Genomic DNA, 21,709 nt, shown 5'->3' with positions numbered 1-21,709 from the left:
CCGATGATCGAGACTTATTATTCTCTGGCGTTAACGTTTCATCTTTCCATAATATCAAAAAAACATTGCTATGCTACTTCGTGCATAGTTAAAGATGAAGCCAGTATGGAAATGTATCGTTTTATTTGCCAACCTATCATAATCACAAGGTGACATTTGCTGAGCAGAGTTGCGTCGCTGATCGAGGACTCGAATCCCTGTCTCGCCTTGTTTATCTGTTAGGATTATACTCAGTCTGTTGTCTGACCTCAACAACCGGTGCCATTGTGATGTATCTTCGACATTAACCCGTTATCGGATGGAGTTCAAAACAGAGGAATCAACTCACTCACTCACTCACTCACTCAGTTACTCCTTTGTATCACGATATAACTTGGTATTCCCCATCGAGATTGATCGTCAATCATAACGCGTCCTTAAATACGTGACCGTGTTCGGCGGTCTGTCCCTTGAGGGTTCCTAGAACCCCGGTCCTGCCCCCACCGAAGCACGTGTTACACATATGGTGACTCCATGGGCTGATGCTTTGTTCGATATATGCCTCTGGACACCCAGCAGTGAATGGGTACCCGGCTGGATGAGATATCAATGTGGCTGTTAACCTTCTATCGCCTCGCAGGCAGACTGGGCCGTAGACCGGGGTAATAATGCGCCTTGAGCACGATATTCAACATGGCCATTATCTCGCATTTAAACACGCCATCACTACTGCACTGTAGACAACCCGCAGAATGTAAGCATACACGCGGCCTTGACCTTTATGGAGAATGACGTCAGGCTGCGTGCACTAAAAAAAACCGGAAACATGCAGAATATACCATGTAAGTAATGTCTCATGCCCTTATCCAAAACTTACGCAGCGGAAATGTCAAAGGTACTCTGCAAGCCGAGGCGATCTCCATCTTCAAGGAACTTTCATCTCACCGTCGGCCATTATTCTATGTCATGAAGTCGTGTTACAGTGACAGTTGCCATGGTAAACTAAGTGCCATTTACGTTTAATTTTATACCAAGAAGACAAGGGGAAAAAACGTGGCTTTTTATAAAAAAAATGGGCGTCATTAAAAAGATATATAAGAGGTAAAGTGAAATTGGTTTTGACGTCGCGTTCAAGAGTACTGCACCTATGAAGCGACGTGCGTGTGCGTGCGTGCGTGCATGCGTGCATGCGTGCATGCGTGTGTGTATGGCTGCTTTTACTAGTCCGAACTCACACCGTCCACTGAGATACCATGCCGCGGTATAACACGGATACCCTTCTCAGACATATAAAAGTTTCTATTGCCGACCATTCCTTGTTTTATCCCCTTAATGCCGAGCACCAGGCAGGGTAACAATAAGTACCATCTATTGACGTCTCTTGATATGACTCTGCCGGAGATCCAACCACCGACCTTCCGCTCTCCTCGGAGACGCTCTATCCACAAGACCACGGAGGCGGCCTAGTCATATTGGGAATAGTCGTGTTTGAGCATGCATGTATATGTACATGTATATATGTATTTAAGAAATAAACAACGGGTGGGAGTTGTTTCACGTACAATAAAACACTGCATGGAGAATAAACCACGAGGGACGCCGCCTCGAGTGGTTTACTCTCCTTTGAATGTTTATTGGTACAACGACCAGGAGTCGTTTATTTCTTACATGAGATATCAACATTATGTACAGCCTCTTTAAGGGTGATGATTAAATGTACAAGATTTAAGAACATTTACCCGTATATGAATCGAACCCGATCTCGATTTTATGCACGGGTGGGTATTTCCCACATATTCTCGTCTATTACCTGCACCCTTATCTCCCAATACCGATTGTCATATCTCTCCCGCTTTTGGATGCGATCGTTCGGTCATCTGTGTTGCCAATCTATGGGAAACAACTCACTAGACACTCCCCCCCCCCCTCAAAATAACGTCGTGCAATATACGACGTCATCAAGTAACGAGCTCATTTGCCAACTTAATATGGGACATGCTGAACGCTCATGACATTATTACGGTAGTAAAAAGATCAATGTGCGTTAAAAAAAATGAATTCCCAGCTCCCTAGGGAGGATACGACTCGCTCTTACAACTTCCGAGCATAGTGTCAAAGGAGACACCACATGATTAATCGCCCGTGGCTCAGTGTGGGTCAGGACAGAAGCCCTTGACACTCGGAGGGGGTCGGAAAACTCCACAGTGGCGGTAGTTTTATACGGGATTCGAAACCACGACCATAGGTTTATATTGACGACCCTAAGGGACACAATTATGCACTCCTAATTGCGGCGCCTTAGACAACTGGGCCACCCGTGTGGGTGAGATCAATTGTGTCACAGATGTATACACTCTCACCCTATGATACGCCTGGTCCAGGTTCGATCATTCAAACACCCTCTATATTGGCTAAAATATTGGCTCGTCACAACGATTTCTACCCACATGGGTACAATGTGTGACCCCATTCCCGCCGCCATGTTGCAAAAGCGGCGAAAAAAAATACTCAACCACCCACTGTAGCAAGTGAGTCAGTGAGTGTTGTTTAAAACGGCTTTGAACAGTATACACGACGTGTCAGCTTGATGTGTGAGGAAAGCCCCAAGTGATGCAGGTCTCAGAAGTTTACCACTTTGTTGAAACCCACAAGCACGGGTAAAATGCTGACAAACATAGAAACATAATGGGGGCGAACCGGGATTGGAACCCGCGTTTTGGCGTGCCCAAAGAACGCAACACTGCACAGCGACGAGATAGCCACCCGTGTCCCCACTCACACAACCCCCCCCCCCCCCCCCCCCCCCCCCCCCCACCAACCACACACCCCCCACACACACACCCACACACACCACACAAACCACTGTAATTAATAACTAAATGACAACGTGCACTTAAAATCAATGTCATATTCTTTGGGCGATGAGATTGATTACTCCCATATCGTGACACTAAAATCGACATCGTGTCAAGACTTAGACCAACACCCGCGTCAGGGAGGTAAAGATTTTTCTGTCGTTTAATCGTTTTGAATTACTCTGTCAAACAGGCTTTTATCAAACACACAACCAGGAGCGACATGGCGCCCACCTGTCAATCACAGGGAGATTCGTCAGATGGGGCATGACAGTTGTCAATTTTAGATTTGAAGTTCGGTCGAAGAAAATGCTTAATAATACATTAATGGCAGTTCATGTTGTAATTTAGAAACACAATCAAATTGATGGATTCAATAAATCCATCATGTCATAGCAGTTGTGTAGATAGTGTAGACGCGTGATAGTAGTACTTGTTGTTGTTGTAGTAGTAGTAGTTGTAGTAGTAGAAGAAGTAGTTGTAGTAGTATTTGTAGTAGTAGTAGTAGTAGTAGTAGTAGTAGTACGAGTAGTCGTAGTAGCAGAATTACTAGTAGTAGTGTTTACAGTGGTAGTATTTGTAGTTGCAGTAATAGTAGTGGTTGTAGTAGTATTTGCAGTAGTAGTAGTAATTGCAGTAGTAGTATTTGTGGTTGTAGTTGTTGTTTGAGTAGCAGTAATAGGAGTATTTGTAGTAGTAGTAGTAGTAGTTGCATTTGTAGTAGAAATTGCAGTAGTATTAGTAGCTGTAGTAGTAGTACTTGTTCTTGCAGTATTAGTAGTCGTAGTAGTTGTCGTTGCAGAAACATCAAAAGTAACAACAGAAGAGGTAGTAGTAGCGGTACTGCTTAAGGTGGCAGCAGTAACAATATCGGTACAAATAACAGTAGCAGTAGTAACAATAGCAGTACAAATAACAGTAGCAGTAGTAACAATAGCAGTACAAATAACAGTAGCAGTAGTAACAATATCGGTACAAATAACAGTAGCAGTAGTAACAATAGCAGGTACAAATAACAGTAGCAGTAGTAACAATAGCAGTACAAATAACAGTAGCAGTAGTAACAATAGCAGTACAAATAACAGTAGCAGTAGTAACAATAGCAGTACAAATAACAGTAGCAGTAGTAACAATAGCAGTACAAATAACAGTAGCAGCATTAACAATAGCAGTACAAATAACAGCAGCAGTAGCAGCATAGAAGCTAACGCTGGATCAGATGATATTCGGGGTAATTAGAATATTAACAAACAAAACATAACTTAGATGGTTTTAACGTAAAAGACGAACCGTCTCGTCTTCTTCTCGCGGTCTCATTTCCACAACAGCACAGTGAGCGTCTGTTGGTAGCGGACATGAGTTACTTCCCTTTGAACATTAGCCTCACGTATGTGATTGCTGGAAGTAGTGACACTGGTTTTCTGTATTGGTTGAGTATGCCAAGCTTACGAGAAATCTCTCAATACCAGAACTGAAAACATGGTTGCGTCATTCCACGTAACTGGAAATCACTGTGACTAGACTTCCAACCTTTCTGCTCTGAATGAAACCAATGTAAGTGCGGTTTGTTTTAACGAGTCAATGTGAGTGTTTGCTTGCGGTGTTTGCAAACTCTTGCGTCGGAATTACGGCTCTAAGAACTGTTGATGTTTTTACCAGAAATTAACATGAGGATACATTGCTGACATCCTTTCTCATTCCACAACCACAGCCACAGGTGGTATGCTATTGCTTGATGTTGTTCCTAAATGTCAGGTACATAAGAACGACATTGTCGTCATTGGCGAATCTGATGGGGTAGCATAGTGGTAAAAGCGTTCGCTCGTCTTACCGAAGCTCCAAGTTCGACTCCCTATTAATATGCAATGTGTGAAGCCCATTTCTGGTGCCCCGCCATGTAATTGCTGTAGTATTGCTAAAAGCGGCGAAAACTAATACAGTAACTCTATTTCTAACGCTAGTCTTGTTTGTTTGTTTAACGCCGCCTCACTCGATTCTTTTAAGTTACTTAATGTTATTCAATACAGGTACAACACTCTGTGACGAGGTCAACGCTCAGACAAAGCCATGCCTAAAATCACATTTGCCCTGGTCGAGTATTATGAGGCTCACTATTTCCTAACGGGTTTCTCAATGCCCCTTCTAGCACAGTATCTGTAATGTCATCCTTTTGACCGGAAGTAGACAACGATCTTACTTGGCTGTTTTAAAGACAATGCCCAGTATCAAGGTTTCAGCAATTTAACAAATAAAGATGTCTGGCATATTCTTTTTAGGGCTAAGGTTATGACATTGCGTGTTGTAAACGGCATTAAGACAGTGTACTTTTACTCACTTACTTATATACATCAAGTTTCTTTGAAACAATTCTCACATTAAGGTGCACTTGTTTATAGACATATCAGCACGCATTGTACACCGTCTGAATCTTTTTACTCTTAAATGCTTATGATGTACAATACGGAGACGATATTGCTGAGTATTGCGTTTCGGAAATGTCAATTTATTTCGGGACAAAATATTAAGAGATATCTTCGTATTAAAGAGAATGGCACCATACGACATCAAATTTCTCTTATCCAGTTTAACATCATGTTGTTCTATCGGTATTTAAGCTTCTTGAGAATGAGATGATCGGGTTTTATGTGAGAAATTTCGCATTCAAGGTTGATATTGAATATTTGATGCCCAGAGATCTCATTTGGGAGTGATGGTGTTTCTCGACGTTGTACAAGTCAAGATTCAAACGTTATCAGTGATCAGTGTATCTTCGTGCACCGCTGTGAGGCTACCATGACGTCACTCGGAATAGGAGGATTTCTTTTGCACCAATGTCTAGTAACCAGTGTTGTTACAAAAATGCGGAAAACATAAACAATCCGAACTGAAGTTGTCCTCATGAATATTTAAAAAATAAATTGTTATATACAATTATAAGTTAAAAAAATTCAGATTTGACGTAACTAAAATATTCAAAGAATGTGTGACAGTTAAAACAAATGACCAGAAAACACGATAGACATCGATATAATCGAGCGTATTGTAGGACCTATAGTTTGGTTAAAGGCTGTTATCGCTGTTTCCTTTATTCAAATCGAAAATCCACTGAAAATATTGGACATCAAATTCAATTTATCGCATTTAAATCTACGTTTAAGCTAGCTCCACTTTGAAAACACTAATTGTTTGTTTCCTAAATGAATGCGGTATTCTTATCAACAACCTAACGTTTCTTTTCCAATTCTGGACTGTAAAAAACCAAAAGAACAATTAACAAAACAGGGAAGCTAAAAAGCAATGAATAACTTTTTCGGGTTTGAATTCTATTTAACAATGTTTTTAAATCTTTGTTTTAAGAATGCAGCACACACTCCATTCGTTTTACAATTTGGGTTAGATTACTAATGAAACCTCGTTAATCCGGACGGTACCGTTTCCAAGGAATTCGTTCGGATTAACAAGTATCCGGTTTAACGAGTCATCGTCACAGAATTACCTGTGTATCACTGTAAATGTTATTAAGAAAATCTTCCGGAAAGCGGGTGTCCGGACTATCGAGGTTGCGCTGTATATGAGGCTGTGGTAGGAAAGTGTATCGTGATGTAGGTCAAGGGTCATTATCGGGTCGATTAATTGATTTGGACATCTGAAGGAGGCTGCTCTGCTCCGGGTGAGGTGAGGTGAAAAGGGGTTAACGTGGCGTTCAAAAGCATTGCACTTACAGTGTATAGCGATATACATGCATGCCTGTGTGTGCGTATGTGTGTGTATGTATTTGTGTGCCTGTGTGTGTGCGTGTGTGTGTGTGTGTGTGTGTGTGTGTGTGTGTGTGACGGACTCTACTAAGACTTTGTTTGTTGTTTAACGCTGCACTCAGCAATATTCCAGCTAGATGCCGGCGGTCTATAAATAATCAAATCTTGACCAGACAATCCAGTGATCGTAATAATGAGCATCTATCCATACACTTGGAATACCATTACTTGCATCAACCAAGTCAGCGAGTCTGACCATCCGATCGCTGGCTGCTTGTACTAATCCGGACTAATGCCGGTTTTGTAGTGCTAGCCCACTAAGATACAATGCCTCGGGTGAACATGAATACCCCACTCAGACACAGTATATTCTCGTAGCCCTCCAGTTCTTGTTTTAGCCCCTTAATGGCGAGCGCCAGGCAGGGTAACAACAAGTACCATCACTTAACGTCTTTTGGCATGACGCGACCGGGGATCGAACTCGTGACCTTCCGCTCTCTGGGCAGACACTCTGTCCACTCTGTCCCCGCGGAGGCAGTCGCACTGTTTCGGGAGTGAGATGGGTTCACGCTGCTTTGTATTTCAGTTATATCACAGCTCACACCCATCTAGCCTGACACCATGCAGCGCGCTGACATTTACCACAGCGAGTAAACACACGAGCTCGGCTGGAGAATCAAGCGTCACAATCGGCATGAATCTGGGATTCGTAGCCACGATCGGTGGAGCCTGGAGCGGCCAAGGGACGCAACCCCGAGCTGTGAATGGGTCACTGGGCTACATGTACCTGTGTCCGGCGATTATGAAAGCATATTGTGAGGTCAGTTAGAGGAGGTCATCTTGGAGTTTAGTCTGTCTAATATTCATTGCATCAATTGTGGCCAAGCAAACGCACATCTCATCCTAAAGTCCTAGTCGACATTGTGACAGATATTCACCGACTCCTTGTCAAGCCTGAGAGCTGGGCTCCGTTCAGACACTCCCACAGACCAACCAACTATGATTTTCTGTAAATGATTACATTCCTACAACCAAACGATAGAGGATATGTCACGTGTCGAGTGAACTATATCTTCGCTGATTGGACAATTGGTCCTACCAGTTTCACCACGTATGTGGGTTCGAAATAGTAATTTCGATGCCTCCCTTTGTATTTTCTGTACTCGTGCTATTTAGCTAAACCGTTTTATGCTGCCACACAACGACACAAGGAAACAATGTTCAAACGGTGTACGGTCGAAATTAGTCTCTGGTGCCACTGTTGGAAGTACGAGAACAATGTACATGTGATGGAGATAAGAGCCGACTGAGTATGTGAGTGAGTTTGATTTTTACGCCATGTTTTAGAACATTCAAGCCATACCACGGCGGGGGACATCAGTAATGGGCGTCACACATTATACACATGTGGGGAAACGAACCCGGGACTTCGGCATGACGACGAGCGAACGCTTTAACCACTAGGCTATCTTTGCAAAGCGACGTTAATACCTCGCCCACCTCGCTTTAGAATTGACTTCCTTACACACCTGCAGATGAAAAGTCAATTTGAGATAATTGGTATCAAACATATGTGTGAGATCAAATTCCAGGTCCGTGATTGGCTTTGCCATGGTGATGGCCTAAGGCCAGATTATGGAGGACTACTTTCCTGATTCTAATTCAATGATAACTGTCTCGTGATTCAGTCGAATACACCAGCGCCAGCGTCGAAACTTTATCGTTTAAGAGTGTTAAAAAAATGTCCTTTGATCTTATATAAAGTTTGCATTATCATCATCGTCTTGATAATTCACGGATATGGCTTGAATTGTTTTGCGAAGGGTCACATTAGGTATGAGTAGTAAGCACTGAGCCGGAAGACGTCACTCATGGTCGCTGTGCTGTGTATTAATGGCCCCATGAGAAAAACTAACGATGCATCAATTCCATGATTTTTGGGTGTATAGGAAACAGATTACTTCGCTCGTTCCTGCGATGCATATACCATTGATCTTACAACTCGTTTTTTTTCAGAACGTATCTAACTCGTTTACTCTTTCGCTCGTCTGATACTTTTTTGAAACAACTGGTTGTAAGATAAATGGTATCAGAGAAGCACTCGTGTAGCGATCACTATTTATCTGGAAGGTTGATGTAATATATAATGATTATAGTCACATAATAATTACTATCCTTGTCTGAATATCACTCAAACACAGGATACTGTAGCCTACGTGAGCACGGATGACCCGTTGTTCTTTATCAAGGCTGTGATAAGACGTTTGATGACAAAATATTCCGATCCTAACATTTCTCTGATGCAACTCAAGATACAAACTATATTAGCGCCATATCGCATGGCATAATTGTCAGTATTCCACTACAAACATGAGACGGTGTTTGCCCTCTTCCTGCAGCTTGTTGAGATGCCAGCGTCTATATTAACCAGCCAGGCTCAGCCCTGTCATTCATTCATGTTGTTAGTGACTTGGATCGGATCTCGAATTCTAGACCGTCCTTCGATGTGTTGGCGGCGACACTAAACCGGTTGAAAGGAGGTTATGAATAGTGGCTTCTGTTTCTAACACGCGCGTGTGATGTCTCGAACAAAGGCCATGGGACAGATGTGCTATAATAGACAACGCATAGTTCCACTCCATTCTGTCACATGGAAATATATATATGGGGGGTTGGGGCCATTAGGGTTGAACGTTGAGTTTGATTCTTTGTTCTACTATTTTGTAGATTCTTACTTTAATTTTTATTGTTTTTATTTAATTCTTTATTGCTTTGATTATTATTATGATCATTATTATGATTATGATTATTATCATTATTATTATTATTCCCCCGGCATATAATGCGGATGTTTCATTTAAACCTGGTACATGTTATAACCAGGGGCTGAAGTGGTGCCTTTCGCTATTGTGGGGACCGGGGGGAATTGTCATCTTCTGAGGACTTGTTTGTCTTATCGGTGGGGGCGTCATCTTGAAAACTGTTGAGTTACAGTTGGTATATAATGATATTGAAGAGATGCTCATATTTAAAATAAAACCAGAAATGATTTAAACGTTGATCTCTCGGCACTATTAAAGATTATGAATTATTTCTTCAGACATGAATATGTTTTACATTAACGCCCAGTAAAGATGAAAGCTAATTTGAATAAACTAAACAACTTTCTTGCAAAACAATACTTTAGTGTAACGTCGTTTAAAACTTTTAATAAAATTTACATTTTTTCTGATTACTACAACAGAATGGACTGAAATGTAATATGTTAATCCCCTGTTTCAAAAACATTGAATGTTTTCTTTAAACATGTTCCACAAACGGAAAGTAATTAATCATAGAAACAGAAAAAGATGTTAATGCGTTTTATAAAATTACATTTGCAGAGACGAAAACATAACGTATTGCAATAATACGACAAAATAGTGCCCCCCACCCCTTACTATGAACTATTTTCAAAAGAGAGTGTTACACAGTCCATGGCTGTTTAAATTATTTTCATCTTCGCTCGCGTTTTTCTTTGAAAGGACAAGCCGTAAAAAAAACATTGATACCACTTTTTTTAAAAGACATTCACCTTTTTCTTGTAAAATCTGAGACAAAATTAGCCTTTTATAGTATTTTTGCAACAACTTAAAAAACCCATTCCAGTCCCTCCATAAATGTTAAATGGTCGATTCTTTGTTGCAACATATTACTGTTTAAAGCGTAAAATCCAAACTCACTCACTCACTATGACAAGGATAATAAGATGGAATAGCGATATTATTACATGTGTGTGTTGTGTCGTTTTGTTTTAAAGAAACGAGTATCGTATTGTTTTGGTATTTCCCGAATGAGGGCGAGGTGAACTCATAAATTCTGGCATGGGATTCGTAAAATGAAATGAATATACATACGAAAATTGATCTGAGTGATAGGTTTGTGTTTGAACTGTATTTTAACAATATCACGGTATATCAGCAGGTCTTGGATGTTTACAACCTAAGTGAAAACCACGTGAAATCGTATGGTGCGGACAAACCCAGAATTAGTTCAAGGGCGAATTTTGGATTCGAACCAATGAGTAGAGGATTCTGGCTTAACCAAGGGAGTCTACAGGGCTTAACGTGAACGAGGCTCCCATGCTCAATTTTGAATGGAAATATCAACGCTTAATAAATAAGCGACCACGTCCTTTCTATAATCGTAAAGTGCACAACGTAAAGAAACGTGGCGCCAGCGTACTGATCACAAATTAAATGAAGTTAAGCAAGGATGGTCGCGAAGGGTAGTTTGATGGGTGACCACATTCTTCAACTTGACTCCCGAGAGTTTATTGGTCTACGGTCCGTCCTCCCACACTGAAGAGCATGTAACCTCCCCTTGGGCAAGTGACTTTATTCGAAATATGCTTCGGTTCAACCAGCAGTGAATGGGTACCCGGTAATATTCGATGATAATGTGATTGTTAACCTTTTAGCGCCTCACAGTCAGATTGGGTTGTAATATCCCCAGGGAGCTGAGAATGAAACTTGAGTGCACACTAATCCATTGACCGGGGAAATTGACCGGGGAAATAATCCTGTAGCACTATGAACATTCACTTAGTAAATGGAATCTGGCACATTATTAATGGACTTATTATAGCATTATTATCTTCAGTAAAGACAAGGTATTGTACAGCTGACAAAATCAGCATGCCGCCAGTGATACGCTGATGGATCGTTGTCATTGTCATTACATGACGTCATCGGTGTTGTCTAAACCATGGTCCTTGCATGGCGACAACAGAGCTACCTGTATTACGCCAATAATTGTTTGTGTTTGCGGCCCACAATGCTTCAAAGCGCGTGTGGTCATTATTACGCATGTGAATAATACCACCCCGTCCACATCCGGAGAACAGAAAGTATACATCATGTTTGATGGTGGCTAAAAATGAAACCAAGAGGAAATGGTAAATCGGTGCGGTTGTATTCGATCCGGGTATCACAGTCGTCTTCTACCTTTCCTTTGGCGACATTTTTCAGCCCAGTAACGTTTATATAACGTTTATAATACTTTGGTCAAATCTTATCCTCAAGTGTATTCTTTCTTTTGCCCGGCAGGATTTTTTAATCCAAATGGTAAATACAAATATTAATTAAAGAAATGTATAATCTAAAATGATATATCACAGGTCAAAACTATGATGTTCGCATGCCTTCTTCAAGCCAGAGGGTGGACTTGGCCCAGTAAAAGATATACCCTTATGAATAAATGAGTAGTATATACTATCTGTCAATCACCTTGTATCGAAATGGTTACATGTTTCAATCTTTGAGACATATAACCTGCAGTCCCTTCCAGCAGCTACTAATAATGAGCTATAATAAGATCGGACATATTTTTCACGATTGCTGCAGCAACAATCGAAGACACAATTTGAGCGCGAGTCTGACATTCAGAAAAACAATATTTCAATGAATGAAGCAGAGTTTTTTCCGGTAATCACAAAAGAACACACAAAACATTGACTACAGAAAGGATACATGAAAACCGCACTATACTTTCAGTGAAGTTTACAGATTTCGTTTCATCTTATCAGAACAAAGCGTGGCTTTTAAAAAATGTTTGATGTTCTGTTAAAAGCTTTTAATTTCCATTCAAGTCCTGCTACGAGACAGCTGGGTGCTCCACATACCTATAGATAAGGTCATAAGACAGGAGCGGTCGTTTATTCAACGTTTTCAAGTTGCTACAAACACCGTAATGTGTCGGCACGACAATGTTTAAATGCACTCTCCCTTTCCTTTGACAATCAATGTTGAAATTGCTTGTCAAATATACTACTCAGGACGATGTGATTGTTTTTTATTTAGAAACATTAACTGCGGGAAACATCGTTTTTGTATAAAACGTGTATCATTTTCAGAGATGGTGGGGCATGTTGAGTGGAATAAAATTGGGGGAACAAATACAGACATTTTGTAAAAGTGATTCATGGCATGAAGTGTAATCCAACGTATGACAATCATTGGCACGTGTCATGACAGCGTGTTACATAAACACTATGTTGGCAGCCGTATTTTAATGCAAGCACTGACTGTGTATATTTAACGTGTGCGTTGCGTTTCTCCAGTTGAGGGCTGAGAATAAACGCTGATATACACGAGGAGGGAGTCTTCCGGGGCACAATCGTGCAGGAAGACATTTAAGTCAGTCCTCATATGAACAGCGTGTATTGGCGAGGTTTGACTAAACCGTTCCTAGTATCACATCTTATCAACTGGTTTGTGACATATGGTAATGTGGGTGTCTTGTAGGCAAACATTTTCCATCATTTCCATAAAATAATCGAAAATCCGAATTCTGACCATGACAACCCGTCCCCGACAAGTGTTAAAGATTCAGATTAAGGGCCATGTTTCAACCACAACAGGCCCGTAACGAGCATCACCCCAGAAACCCTCCAAAACTACAATTAGTCATCTCAGAACTTTATGAATACATTATCAGGGCGTCGGTATAAGAATGAAAAGCCCTTATCGAGCATATGCCCCGGGTATCCAAACTTCGTTGCAGCAACTTGTCCACACCATATCTTTCTTTAAATATTTCTAAATCTGCGATCGTTTACATAGGTAGTCCCAGAGACAGAAATCGATAGTACAGTTGTAAGAGAAAGTATAATCTGTACGTGAAACATTTAGAAGTCTGTTGTATTTCCTCTGTGCATCCTCACAGACAATGTCGCAATCGATACGTGTGAATGTCTCTCGATACGTGTCCAGCGTTGATTCTTTCTTAAACTACTCGGACGTCTAAATGTATCTTTAATTCGTGGCATTAGCTTAAATATGTGATCGATAGCGAAGTACTGGACCCAGTGCAGTCGATAAACGCGATTATATAGCGAAGACTGACATGCCACGCACAATTCTACTATTCAGCATCGAGCGGGTATTTAGCAATAGCCATGCCCAGATTGGGCATTAAGGAGATCTATTACCACTTTGAAACATACCTTCACCCAACTTAAGTCCCATGTGCAGTAAATACACGAGAACGCTACTTAGGTTTAGCTGAACGAGCAATGCTCACGGTGCATGATTCCATGGCGGTGTATTTAGTGTATATAAATCAAAATCACCATATGGTTCCAGGTGTGCGAAACCGCCGCCTTGGTTTAGTAAAAAAAGCGTACACGGAGAGCGGAAGGTCAGGGTTCGATACCAAAAGGCGTCAAAAGATGGTATTGTTTGGCGCTCGGCATTAAGGGGCTAAAACAAGGACAGGTCGTCTCGGAGTCAGTATACAGTGTCTGGGTAGGGTATTGATGTTAAACTGCGGCATGGTATCTCAGTGGGCTATCACTATAAAACCGACATTCGCATAGTGAGATTGATTTTACGCCGCTTTTAGCACTATTCCAGCAATATCATGGCGGGGGACACCTGAAATGGGTTTTACACGTTATATCCATGTGGGGAATCAAACCCGGGTGGCGAGCGAACGCTTTAACCACTGGGCTACCCCACCGCCCCGACATTCGCCTGGACTAACACAAACAGTCACACACATACACGTGCATGTACGTCGCTATATAAGGCCAAAAGTATGGACAGAGACGTTCTACCTCATTTCACCTCACCTAGTGTTATGCTTGTATAGTATCTGTACATTTATCACAAGGCCAGTGAAATTCCTTTAATCCAGACCCCTGTAATCCGGAAAGCCCATTACTCCGGACGATCTACATGGGAACCCCTCTGTGTAAATAAGCAAAGGACTATTCTGTGCCAATGATTTCTTTAATCTGTTCTATTCATTCGGACACGTTCACTGGAAACCTCCAGATTAACGAAGTTTCACTGTAACTCTCTTCTTAATCAGCGATTTGAGACTTGTGTGGATATGTTCATTTTCCCAATAAGGACATATATAACTGAGTACAATTATGGGCATTGCAACTGAATCTCCGTTTTATGCACAAGACCATCCCACTAGCCTACCATCCCTCCATCATACCACCCCACCACCTACCCCACCACACCACTGCCCCAAAACCCACCTCAACGGGATATTTACTTTTAAAAGGAACTGAAACGTAATGCTTACTCTTCAGTGTGTGAGTGAATTTGGGTTTTACGCCGATTTGAGATATGTTCCAGCAACCACGTCGGATACATGAATCAAACATGAAACTTGGTGACGCCTTAAACTCAAGACGACGATCGCACTGCCCCTATTTGTCATACCTCTACGCGATTTGAATCATTTTCAAATCGTATGTACAGCGCTTTAACATTAAGGAGTTATATACATATATACTTCCGACGAGTTGTATTAAGAGAATATGTCCTTTTACTATTTCTTCTGGACCTGAGATCTACATTACCTTTGTATTCAGTCCTGGGTGGCTGGGCAACTAACTGCTAAATGGCCTTGATACCGTACTTGGAAAGATTCTACTCTGTAATTATGCATGTTATAATGTAATGAACGCATTGACTTACTGAACACGTTATAACGCACTGAACGCATAAGGATGTATTGAACGCGTTGTGACCTATATATCGTAACGAGGGGATTATTGCGCTTTGAAAGCATTATTACGTACTGATAGCGTTAAAACGTTGTGAACGTGTTACAAGTGTTACAACGTATTGAGCGCATTATAATGTATTGGACGCGTCGTAGCGAATTGAAATCATTACAACGTATTGAATGCATTATTACATCTGAAAGCGTCATAAGGTAGTGAACGCATTATAACGCACCAAAAATGCTCAACACATTGTAATGTATTGAACCTATCATAACTTATTGAACCCATTGTAATGTATTGAACCTATCATAACTTATTGAACGCATTGTAATGTATTGAGCCTATCATTTAAGAATTGACCTTCACTTTGTGTGAGTTCATTGGAGTATGAACCTTCATAGAGTGAGGGCCAAACTGTATGAACGTCGGAGCTTGCGACGACGTTCATACAATGTTTGGCCCCCACTCTATGAAGGTTCATACTCCAATGAACTCACACAAAGTGAAAGTCAATTCTTATAATTTTTATATCACAATGTCTTACCTCAAAGGATGTAGGCCAAGATCTAAACACAATTTTATTTAGTACGTGTGACTTCATGTTTACACTGACAGCCATACAACAACCAGCTATACAACATCTTAAGCAGCACGTGTGTTCAAATCATATCCTCATTAGATGAGAAAGGTCTGTAAAGAACTACCTCAGTAAGTCAGTCACAATGACAACGCGTCGTAATACATTTACATCAAGTACAAGACGTCAAAATGGCCGACACGATAAACGTGACAGGAGAGATTTCCGAAGTTGTTAATGAACGTGTGGCGGTTACATGTTAGTCATCATTGATCAACTGGCCGATCATTGAAAGGTGAATAAAGATGCGTCAAACAGACACTAAGGTAAATTCATATATTGCTGGAGACGGTCAATGTCAGCCTAGGCACGGATCGAGTCAGTTTAGATGTGCATTTCATCGTTTGTTCATTAGGATAGGCCGCAGAGAGGATATTCGTGAACAATCATGCAGTCACGCTCTCTGATATTTCTCAATGTATACTGAAACGCTGAGACCAAGAATAAAGGTTCTAAATGATCAGAAAGAACGCTTATGTGTGTTTTCGTGCTAAGCAATTCCCAGGGTTTTCCCCAGGAATGTGGAATTAGTCCGTCAGTGTTTACGTCATTTCAAGAACACGGTCTCGTGAAAAACGTATGAACGTCAAATTGTGTCGTTCATACACTTATGAACGTCAATTTCGCGGTCATGTGACCGCTCTCTCGTCCAATGGAAAAGCCGTATATCGTGTAAACTTCAAATTAAAAGATTATAACTTATTGAACGCATTGTAATGTATTGAACCTATCATAACTTATTGAACGCATTGTAATGTATTGAACCTATCATAACTTATTGAACGCATTATAACGTACTGAACGCATCACAACATCTTGAACGCGCTGCATTGAAACTCAATTAGTTCTGAGCCTCGTTATTCCGGAAACCTGACCAATCGCTGTCGTGAATGTGTACATTTGCAACATTGCTTCTTGTATTTGATTTGTTAATCAAGAAGTGTCTTCATATTTTTTTCTTAGAAAGATACCGTTCGGAGTAAGAGTACAGTGTGACAGTGTCGAACAACCTGACACGAGTGTCGCCTTCATCTGTGCTGGGTGTCGTATAGTCAACACTTCACATATTTACAGGCAACGCCAGAAACTAACGCTTGTCAGTGTTGGAACATTTTACAGTCGAGGGAAATAAGTAAGTCCACCACTGTAATGATTGAGTGCAAGGCAAGAGTTGGATTAGACGTTATGGGTGGCATGTTGTTTAACGCCGCACTCAGCAATATTCCAACTATATGACGGTGGTCTGTAAAAAATCGAATCTGGAACAGACAATTCTGTGATTGACATCATGAGCATCGATCTACGAAATTGGGATACGATGACACGTATTAACCAAGTCAGTGAGCCTGACCACCCGATTCCGATCGCCTCTTACGACAAGCATAGTCGCCTTTTACGGCAAGCATGGTTTGCTGAAGACCCATTCTACCCCTGATCTTCACGGGTCTTGATTATGACGCATGAATGTAAAGGTGATACAAGCGCTTGTTACCTTATAGTTACTGAGTCAACCTGTGCCTTGTTGCCTTATAGTTACATTTGTCAACCTGTGCCTTGTTACTTTATAGTTACAGAGTCAACCTGTGCCTTGTTACTTTATAGTTACTCAGTCACCCTGTGCCTTGTTACTTTATAGTTACTCAGTCACCCTGTTCCTTGTTACCTTATAGTTACTCAGTCACCCTGTGCCTTGTTACCTTATAGTTACTCAGTCACCCTGTGTCTTGTTACCTTATAGTTACTCAGTCACCCTGTGCTTTGTTACCTCATAGTTACATAGTCAACCTGTGCCTTGTTACTTTATAGTTACTCAGTCACCCTGTGCCTTGTTACTTTATAGTTACTCAGTCACCCTGTGCCTTGTTACCTTATAGTTACTCAGTCACCCTGTGCCTTGTTACCTTATAGTTACTCAGTCACCCTGTGCCTTGTTACCTTATAGTTACTCGGTCACCCTGTGCCTTGTTACCTTATAGTTACCCAGTCACCCTGTGTCTTGTTACCTTATAGTTACTCAGTCACCCTGTGCCTTGTTACTTTATAGTTACTCAGTCACCCTGTGCCTTGTTACTTTATAGTTACCCAGTCACCCTGTGCCTTGTTACTTTATAGTTACTCAGTCACCCTGTGCCTTGTTACCTTATAGTTACAGAGTCAACCTGTGCCTTGTTACCTTATAGTTACTCAGTCACCCTGTGCCTTGTTACCTTATAGTTACCCAGTCACCCTGTGTCTTGTTACCTTATAGTTACTCAGTCACCCTGTGCCTTGTTACTTTATAGTTACTCAGTCACCCTGTGCCTTGTTACTTTATAGTTACCCAGTCACCCTGTGCCTTGTTACTTTATAGTTACTCAGTCACCCTGTGCCTTGTTACCTTATAGTTACAGAGTCAACCTGTGCCTTGTTACCTTATAGTTACTCAGTCACCCTGTGCCTTGTTACCTTATAGTTACCCAGTCACCCTGTTCCTTGTTACTTTATAGTTACCCAGTCACCCTGTGCCTTGTTACCTTATAGTTACTCAGTCACCCTGTGCCTTGTTACCTTATAGTTACTCAGTCACCCTGTGCCTTGTTACCATATATTTACCCAGTCACCCTGTTCCTTGTTACTTTATAGTTACCCAGTCACCCTGTGCCTTGTTACTTTATAGTTACCCAGTCACCCTGTGCCTTGTTACTTTATAGTTACTCAGTCACCCTGTGCCTTGTTACTTTATAGTTACTCAGTCACCCTGTGCCTTGTTACTTTATAGTTACCCAGTCACCCTGTGCCTTGTTACTTTATAGTTACCCAGTCACCCTGTGCCTTGTTACTTTATAGTTACCCAGTCACCCTGTTCCTTGTTACTTTATAGTTACTCAGTCACCCTGTTCCTTGTTACCTTATAGTTACTCAGTCACCCTGTGCCTTGTTACTGGACTGCGGAGTCATAATCATTGTATAATCAGGACACTTCGCACACCAGACACCACCAATTCCACATCACTTTATAATAAACCTGCATTGCATGACATTTAAAGATTCGAAAAATATATCCGACTTGATACATTGCAAGAGTGGTACAACATTAACGCGCGTTCGTTAATTTAAGAGAGCGTTAAGGTATGGAAATGAATACCTTCACAACATAAAGGTTGCGTATGTCTTTCAACCTTGATTGCATGCCTTAAATAACGGATAAGATAGTGTTCACGTCAAAGTGAAATCTCGTTCTAGCATTCACATTAATGTGTCAACAAAAACATCAAATTTTCCAGTTCCAGCTAACGTTTCACATACTAGAGCCGTCGTTTAGGCACTGCTACAACCATACTGTTTGAGACGCAGCGTGGTCTCAGGCAACTGGTCTATAACTGCAAGCGTGTTTCAAGGTAATGATACGTTGTAATGCCCTGCTTACATGTTTTCTGCATCAATAAGATTTTATTTGATAGTGATAAATTTGGAAATGTCACTATCCCCAAGTTTTTAATTCGAAATACGAAAAACGTTTCATACCTCCAGTAGCTTTCAAGCCATCACGCTGAATTGTTTTTCGAAAAAAGACTTACCACATCTGAACACAACGACGTTGGCAAATCAGAATGTCCTTTAATAATTACGAACATCTCGGGTTATGATTAAACATTACCATAGGCTCTTCACTCGGAGCGTTTGGGACAATCGGAACACACATATGCAAATGGTTTGTGTATTTCGGATTAACAATGGGATCAATGTCAATTTTGATTGGTACCTTCGGCGTCTACTTCTATTCATCAGTTTACATTACACAAAGTGGTCTACATGTATGATAAGAAAAATAAAAGTATGACTTACCTCCAAATATATAGCAAGCGGCATTACACAAACCGCCACCATAATATCAGCTACGGCAAGAGAGCATATAAAATAGTTGGTCACAGTTTTCAAACTTCTTTCCTTTACCACACTGAGAACAACGAGGATGTTTCCAAAGACCGTGAATAGTGGCACAATGATTAACGCTATCGTCCAATACTTTAGTTCTTCCCCTTCTCCTGATGTACTATTTCCCATTGACACGTTAAAGGAGCACAACGAATCATTCGCATCGCATGGGTACTCCCATGGCCCCCAGCTTATTTCGTCGAAGAAGTCTGCAGTTGATAGCAAGGACCCCGTCGTCGAGATCTCAGTGTCAGGTCGAAGATGCATAGTTGAATCGTTCTGGCTTAGAAGATGGCTGGGGCCGGAGTCATTGAGGTGTGGAACTAGTGTTGGCCAGCTACTTGAGCTAGGGGGTGGCGGGTCATTCGATGTGTCTCCGTCGCTGGCCTCGCCTAAGAATGTACCCTTTCCGTTCTGAAAACTTCCCTGTGCTAGGTACCTCCGTCCCTGAGGAGCCATCGGGAGAGAGAGAGGCCTTCCTTGTAGACTGTTGATGGGAATTACGGGATAGAATAATCCATTGAAATACCTCCCACGACTATCCTCATGCACAACCTATCGTGTCCACGGCGAGAGTCATCGGAGTCAACACAAAGACACGATATACAAGATCGTCCTCTACACTTCCTATCTCTCCAGCCACTATCACAAACCTGCACCGGCACTGCAGAAAATCAATGAGGGAAACTTCGAAGCTTTTGAGTAGAGGGGCACAATCATCCTCGAAGAGAAATCTCCAAACTGTGTATATAATCCAAAATGAGTGTAAGAGAATATTTTCAAAAATCAGATCACACTTTCCAAACGAAAACTTCACCGCGGTCCGAATTCATTCAGCACGTACAACAGGAACGGATGTCGTCTGCTTGAGACTGTCGTCTGCTCCGCTGTGTCGTCTGCCGAGACAGTCGTCTTCTGACCGAACACACAACTCAAGACGGACGAACTACCTAACACGAGATCACTCAACTTGTTCTACCGCTTCTTTCAAGCCATTTACAGGTGAATCATTTGCTTCAAGAAATATCCATCCTCGCCTGTTATCCAAAAGCAACTGGTCGCGAGAACCCAGGTATCCAACTGCAGCTTGCCTCACGACGAGGAGCGGATTACTGACGTCCACATCTAGTGATCTCCTGTAACATCAACAGAGGTACCATCAGAAATGTAAGAAGCGCGGGCTAGGCCCCGCTTGGAGTACGCATCGATTTTTCTGTATGTTGTGACATACTGTGCAAGCATCTTCTATAACACCACGGCCCTACGCCTTGGGAAGGTGCACGGTTACACCAGCAGTATTTTCTACAGAAGACTCTCGGTTAACCCGACTCTTAGGTACACCCTCACCCAACCCCACCCCACCCCACCCCACCCCACCCCACCCCGCCCCACCCCACTAACCCAAGCAGATATGTACCAACATACACACACACACACAGAGTTGATATATTAACATACACAAAGTTAACCCGCCGGCCAAGTTGCTATAAAAAAACATATATAAAGTTAACCCGCGGCCCCAGTTCATATATTAACATACACAAAGTTAACCCGCTTGCGACGTTCATACAGTGTTTGGCCCTCACTCAATTCAATATGTACCAACACACACACACACACATACACACACACACACACACACACACACACACACACACACACACACACACACACACACACACACACCACCGGCCCAAGTTGACATATTAACATACAGCACTCGACTCACGATTCACAGATAGTTAACTTCACGTAACGATAATCCAAAGCCCTAAATAAAATACCAATATACACGCAAACAATTGACGACGCCAACAGATATATCGTGTATATGTAATTCTACAATTACGAGCAAACGAAGTACTGTGGTCCCAGTCTACAGCGTCAGGTAAAGTATTTCACGATCCCAACGGATATATAAATGTCACACTACTTGACAGTCACAGTTAAGATGGCAACATGTTCTCAAGTAAATGCACGATCTCAACAGATATATTAACATTACTCGAAGTAACCGACAGCCACATTCTATATACGTATATCAACACTATCAATGAAT

General features: G+C 41.6%; 1 protein-coding gene across 1 annotated transcript in view; it reads right to left on the bottom strand.

Moving 5' to 3' along the window:
• The window catches only part of LOC139458321 (D(2) dopamine receptor A-like), a 43,195-nt gene extending 22,416 nt beyond the window's left edge, over positions 1 to 20,779 (bottom strand). The window contains exon 1 of the mRNA XM_071239710.1: positions 19,561 to 20,779. Coding sequence (XP_071095811.1) covers positions 19,561 to 20,109 — 549 coding nt within the window. The 5' untranslated portion in view covers positions 20,110 to 20,779. The remainder of the gene's footprint in view (positions 1 to 19,560) is intronic.
• Between the last annotated feature and the right edge of the window lie 930 nt (positions 20,780 to 21,709).

The sequence above is a fragment of the Haliotis cracherodii genome, unplaced genomic scaffold (assembly GCF_022045235.1).
Source record: "Haliotis cracherodii isolate W230 unplaced genomic scaffold, xgHalCrac1.p SCAF_12, whole genome shotgun sequence".
NCBI lineage: Eukaryota > Metazoa > Mollusca > Gastropoda > Lepetellida > Haliotidae > Haliotis > Haliotis cracherodii.
This window is presented reverse-complemented; position numbering and strand designations above follow the sequence as displayed.